Source organism: Engystomops pustulosus, chromosome 11, assembly GCF_040894005.1.
Source record: "Engystomops pustulosus chromosome 11, aEngPut4.maternal, whole genome shotgun sequence".
NCBI classification, from domain to species: domain Eukaryota; kingdom Metazoa; phylum Chordata; class Amphibia; order Anura; family Leptodactylidae; genus Engystomops; species Engystomops pustulosus.
The window spans coordinates 3,063,136-3,069,768 of record NC_092421.1 but is presented as its reverse complement, the minus strand read 5'-3'; the positions used below and the strand labels follow the sequence as shown (position 1 = coordinate 3,069,768).

Genomic DNA, 6,633 nt, shown 5'->3' with positions numbered 1-6,633 from the left:
CACTTTAGCCACTTTTTTTATTTCGAGAGAGAAGTTTTGGGAGTGAAGCTGGACTAGAATAACAATGGTATGGATGTTGTGTGTGGATAATCAGTCATTCGGGGGAGGTAAACCGTGATGACAGGTTCCCTTTAACCCTCAATCACCTTTAATTATGAAATAGGGAACATGTTTTGGCGACATTGCCAGATAAAGACAATGGTAAACGCTGTGTTTGTTTTTCATTGTTTACAAAGCTTTTGCAATCCAAGCAGTTACATCGATCAATATCAAGTAAATAAGGAAATAATTCCATAGCACAGTATATAAAGATCTGGATGTGTCTATAATCAGCGGACGAGCGCCGGCACAATGGTATGTATTATACATCTACAATGATTACAATGTAACGGCATCACCTTATTCATGGATTTATACTTATTATTTGACAGTCTTACACTCATAGTACATCTATCTATTCTTATGTTTTTCTGCAAAGTTTTCTCATATTTTTAGTTTATTTTGTTATTTAGATGTCTGTACAGTTTAAATAAAGAATACAGGTGGTCCCCTACTTAAGGACACCCGACTTACAGACAACCCCTAGTTACAGACGGACCCCTCTGCCCCCTGTGACCTCTGGTGACCTCTCTGGATGTTACTATAGTCCCAGGCTGCAATGATCAGCTGTAAGGTGTCTGTAATGAAGATTTATGGATAATCCTTGGTCCCATGACAGCAAAAAATGTTGAAAATCAAATTGTCACTGGGGCAAAAAAATTATAAAATATACAGTTTCAACTTACATACAAATTCAACTTAAGAACAAACCTATGGAACCTATCCTGTATGTAACCCGGGGACCGCCTGTAATAGACTTTGTGTGAATATACTGTATATGTCTGTTAGAATATGGATATTTTATCTACATGCACAATCCAACACTACTGTGCACTCTATTACATATACGTACAAGATAGGTTACTTGGGTTTGTTCTTAAGTTGAATTTGTATGAAAGTATGTAAAAAATATTTTTGTCCAGTAACAATTGAAATCTCACATTTCTTTTGCTGTAATTGGAGCACGATTATGAATAAATCTTCATTACAGACACCTTACAGCTGATCATTGCAGCCTGGGACTATAGTAACATCCAGAGAGGTCACCAGAGGTCACAGGGGGCAGAGGGGGCCGTCTGTAACTAGGGGTCGTCTGTAAGTCGGGTGTCCTTAAGTAGGGGACCGCCTGTATTACTATTATATTCTAGAATAGATATTCTGCTATCTAATAAATAATATTCCTGTACAGATACACAGGATTTGGAAAATGCTACCACTTTTGGTTCTCTGCTTCCTTCTGCTCAGAGGGTCGTCCGCTACACAGATATGTCAAGACTCAGACGGTCCTTGTTCTGTATTTACATGCGGAGCTCCAGGGAAGGACGGATCACCTGGGGCAAATGGCCTTAAAGGGGAGAAAGGAGACAAAGGTGAATTTATTGAATTTAGATCAATCCAATCCAATTCTAATGAAATATGATATTGCATTCAGTGCAAGTGTTTCCATTACTGTGTATAAGGCAAGTACCATTCCTATTGTGGCCTCCATCCCCTCAAATAGCTGTAAGCCAAGATTGACTTCCATATCTAAGAATACCACGTTCTAGGACTAGTAAAAGAACTGGACATTGAATTAGAAAATAGAAGCTTTCTATCAAGTCACCCAACAAGTGTCTATATGTGTAATGGGATAATAAGCAAATAATATCACGTCACCCAACATGTGTCTATATGTGTAATAGGATAATAAGCAAATAATATCACGTCACCCAACATGTGTCTATATGTGTAATGGGATAATAAGCAAATAATATCACGTCACCCAACATGTGTCTATATGTGTAATAGGATAATAAGCAAAGTTTCCAGGATGGGATAAGGAAAACCACCCCTCTCTTAGCTCCTTGTCAGGCAGCTCCCTTAACATCAAGCATGACCTACAAGAAGCCTTATGACATGATGTGGGGTTAGAACCAATCCAGTCTATCTATTCCAGAAGGAGCAGACTCCCAGCTGTAGACAGCGCTGCTTCCACCTGGTTGGGTCTCCTCGGTACAGGGGAGGGAACTGGTTTGGCTGGTGAGAGGCTTGTGACTAGGGTCGGGAGACTGCCAACTAAGGCCACCGTGTAGGCAAGTGGAGTCTTATAGCCATGGATGCTCCACTCGGCGGATTCTGGGAAAATAAGCAAAGTTTTTCGGGATGTGATAAAGAAAACATTCGCCTCTTTTAGCTTTCAGCGTAAGAAACTGGTTTGGCATCTGTTGATAATATGAACAGTACCGTATTATGTCTTAGTATTTGCATCCATTTACATTATAGATACAATTATATGAATTTTAACTTCTAAATGCATTAATATATTTACTTCAGGACCCCCAGGTCTGCAAGGCATTGCTGGGCCAGCTGGGACCAATGGAAAATCGGGGCCTCCAGGTCCAAGAGGGGAAAAAGGAGACAGTGCAGCTTCAGGTAATGATACATTTAGTGTTTTGCATCATATCTTGAACTCAATGAAAATCTTCCATAAGAATCAAGAACTTTTCAGAGCCCTGCCCCACCCCCGTAATGGTGACCCACCTCCGAAATGTAGCAGTCACCGTGCTCCGCACATTTGGACAACGGAACATGTGAAAGACTTTGTAAATATTATTTTTCAATATTGGTAAATGTTTACAGAAAAATCACTTTGTGCAATAGCATCGAATACACGGAAGATACATTTGTCAATGTAGACCTAAAGAAAAGATAAAGGAGATTTTACAGGGGTTTATTACAAAATGGAGGTGGAATTTATAATTTATGTAATTTTTTTTGACAATACATTCATTTTGGCCTTAAAATTAAACATTCAAAATGCAGTAAATGAAGCAAAGCTCCGAATGTGCTGGTAAATTGCTTTATGGGCAAACTCATTTGTTCAGAAATGTGCATGTTTTTGCATCGCAATTTTTACAGAGCTGATTTAGGGCCTGTTTTTTGTGGGACAAGCGGTACTTTTTATTGGTGTCATGTAGTTGTAAATGTTACTTTTTGATCCCATTTTATCCTATTTGTGAGGTTGGATATGAAACATTGTAATTTTTGCCTTTTTTTCCATGTCATATGGTTTCAGTAACAATTTTATTTTATTGCGCAAGTGGTTACAGATGTGATGATATCCAACATGTAATGTTTGTGGGGATTTTTTTACTTTTTTGATGTAAAATGTGAGTTTTACATCGAATGGGGCAATAGGGAATCTTTATTAATTTTTTACAGGCTGAAGCATTTTTAACAATCCTAATTATATTCGGCATTACTGCTTCCACTTAGTTTTAAAAGTATATAAAAGTTTACTTGGCTCTCTGCCAGCAAACTTCATCAAGTCCCTTGGGCGTCTGTTACAAGGCTATGATCATCATCATTATCTGCTCCCTCCCAAATCTCTGTCAGGTCAAGCAGGAGATGAAGGGGAGGGTGGAAGCTGGAGAGAGCTAGCAGAGGAGATGACACCAGGGTTTCCAACCTCCCTGTGACTTAGCTTGCAGTTTGATTTTAGGGAACCATCTAAACTTTTATCAACTGGAAGCAGCAACATTGATTATTAAAGCAGATGGGGAAATAGTATTAATCAGGCTAATGACCTAAAAGGTGAAACTGTGTGTCCTGCTGAAAGAGATGTCACTTTTCAGTATTTTCTTTTCAGAGCTTGAAGCCTTAAAAAAGGAAGTGTCCTCTCTAACTGGAAGATTGAATTCTCAACAATCAAAAATAGAAAAATATGATAAAGGTTTGAATACTATCGATTCTCAATGTTGTTATAGAAACAAGAACCCAGACATGCATTGTTTGCCCACTGAATTTTTTTAACATAATTTTTATTAATTATGTTAAATTATGTTACACAGTACACAGAGGAGGAACTAAGTATCACAGGAAGAAAGTATCACAGTTTACATTGTATTATAGCAAAATGGGATGAGTTACAAATCTCCAAATAAACGTATATCACACAGGTGCACGGCTGTCACGGGTGGTCCCGCGACCCATATCGCGGGCTCACTTGTGCTCCCCGGGGCTCGCAGGCTCGCTCACCTTTCCTCCGCCTCCTAGGGCACGCGCGCGGCATCTTCAGGAAATTTAAAGTTCCCGTGTTCCTGTGTACCAGTGTTCCCCCGTGTTGCTGTCCTGTGTGCCGTGTTCCCGTACCCTTCTGCTTGGACCTCCTGTTGCTGACCCCGGACCAGACTCTGACGTTGCATCTCTGCCGCCTGCTCTGACATTGTACCTGGACTTTGACCACAAGATTGTCTGCCGTCTCTGTACCTCGACCTTGGCCACCACTGCAAACAAGTCACGCCTGAGGAACGACCTGGTGGTACCACGCCACAGCTTGTCTAACCCGCCTTGCGGCGGGCTCTGGTGAAAACCGGTACCACTTAGACTCCGGTCCCAGGTAGTGGCTTGAGTCATCGTCTGCAGTGGTCCAGTGGATCCACATCTGCTAGCCTGACAACGGCAGAGAGTAATCAGAGCTGTGTGATATAACAGAACTAGATGGCTCATGAAGTGTCTGCTTAGAGAGTCCCCGCTCACACCCTTGCACTGAGCAGCCTAGGGAGTGATAGGAGCTAAAATAGCAATAAAACTGAGTAAAATTGTAAAGTAAGATCTTTCTTGTGTAAACATCACTAGAGGATTGAGATTTGAGAATTTTCTTTCGTAGGAAAACCCCTTTAAACAAGCTATGGGAAAGTCTCATTAGGGGAGATGACAGGTTCCCTTTAATGATATGTAACAAAGTATTTCCTTTTCAGAAATTGCAGCCATAAAAAACCAAGCATCAACTTTAAATGGAAGAGTTAATTCTTTACAATCAAAATTAGAGAAACATGATAAAGGTTTGTATGTTTTCAATGCTGTTATAGTGATAAGAACACTGGCATTCTTATAAAATGATTGGTCACTTTATGATATTTAGGCAGATCATTCGTATCATAGTACAGTAATTATTTTCTTATGCAATATTTATATTCTCTTTATTTCAGTCTTCACATTTATTGCGGGTGCAAAAACAGCTGGTGACAAGATTTATGTTTCTAAAGGTGAACAGGCAAATTACAATGATGCAAAAGCCGCCTGTACCAAAGCAAAAGGAGAGTTGCCTTCACCACAGAATGTTGCGGAGAACGAGGTCGTGCAATCATTTATCAAACTTTATAAGATTGACCCATTTTTGGGTATAAATGACTTGAAGACGGAGGGCACTTTCACTTACCCAAACGGAGAAAAACTTAAGTACACAAACTGGAAAGATGGAGAACCAAATGATGACTTTGGAGTGGAAGATTGTGTGGAAATGTATGACACTGGAAAATGGAATGATAAGAATTGCGACGAAAAGCGTCTCATCATCTGTGAGTTTTAGCCAGGCACACAATATGGGTGTCCTTTAGGCACATCCAGGGAAAAGGAAATGATAACAATCAGATTTATAACTATTCATTTATATGAAGGGCTAAATAATCAATGAACCAGAAATCATAATCATTAAGAATAAGATAATCCATTAAACTCTCATTGCATCGAGCTATTATTTGTAAATCTCCTCATTTCCTTAGAATTATATTGTTTCGGTCTTGGCTTCGTGCTACCTGTCAGGATTCGGGATACGTGGGTGCTCTGGACCACCGCGGGAGATGGTACTAGCCGACACCTGGGACCGGAGTCTAAGGCCCGCTCCACACTTGCGAGTGTGATGACATGCTGAGTTCACTCCCGCGGTGCAGCGTTCGGGCCGTGCGTTCCCAGCAGCAAGCGTTGCGAGTGTGATGCGAGTTCCACACTCGCAAGTGTGGAACGGGCCTAAGTGGCACCCGGTCTTCACCAGAGCCCGCCGCAAAGTGGGATGGACTTGCTGCGGCAGGGTGCCACCAGGTCGTTCCACAGGTGAGACTAGCCCGAGGGGGCAGCCGAGGTCGAGGTACCTTGGCAGGAGACAGTCTCGTGGTCAGGTCCAGGCACAGGGTCAGGGCAGGCGGCAGAGATGCAACGTCAAATCCAATCCAGGGTTATCAACGGGAGGTCCAGGCAGATGGGAATGGGAATGCAGGAACACGGAAACAGAACACAGGAACATCGCAGGGGAGCTTTCTCAGAGTCATGAAGCACAAAGATCCGGCAGGGAATGCAGGAAGTGGCCGGCATTTATAAAATTCCTGGAAATGGCCAGCACCCTGGGCGGCGGCACCGCTCTGCCGAATCCTGATCAGGAGCGTGGAGAGGTAAGACTGATCAGGGCCACGGAGGTGCCAGGGACCGGAGCGAGACACGGGTGTACCCACGACCCGAGATGTGGGTGGTGGGGACACCCGTGACACTACCCCCATGAGCAGGTTGAGGATAACCTGATGTTGTTGTACCAGAACAACAATGGCTTTGGATATTTCTTTCTCCAGTCACGTGTACCGCTGGCGCTGTGTTTTCAAGGAATTTCTTATATATTTTTTATTTTTAAACTTCAGTCCGGCCCTCCAACAGTCTGAGCGGGACAGTGAACGGCCCCCTATGTAAAAAGTTTGGGGAGCCCTGCCCTAACCCGAACTCTTGGTA

At 42.2% G+C, this 6,633-nt stretch overlaps 1 protein-coding gene across 1 annotated transcript; it reads left to right on the top strand.

Annotated features, from left to right (window-relative positions):
- Window positions 1–247: 247 nt before the first annotated feature.
- On the top strand, window positions 248–5,610 carry LOC140105906 (collectin-46-like). Its single transcript, XM_072130035.1, has 6 exons — window positions 248–354; window positions 1,289–1,469; window positions 2,413–2,511; window positions 3,728–3,811; window positions 4,839–4,922; window positions 5,070–5,610. Exons 1-6 carry the CDS (start codon window positions 352–354, stop codon window positions 5,447–5,449), a joined length of 831 nt encoding a protein of 276 aa, XP_071986136.1. The 5' UTR covers window positions 248–351; the 3' UTR covers window positions 5,450–5,610.
- The last annotated feature ends 1,023 nt before the right edge of the window (window positions 5,611–6,633 follow it).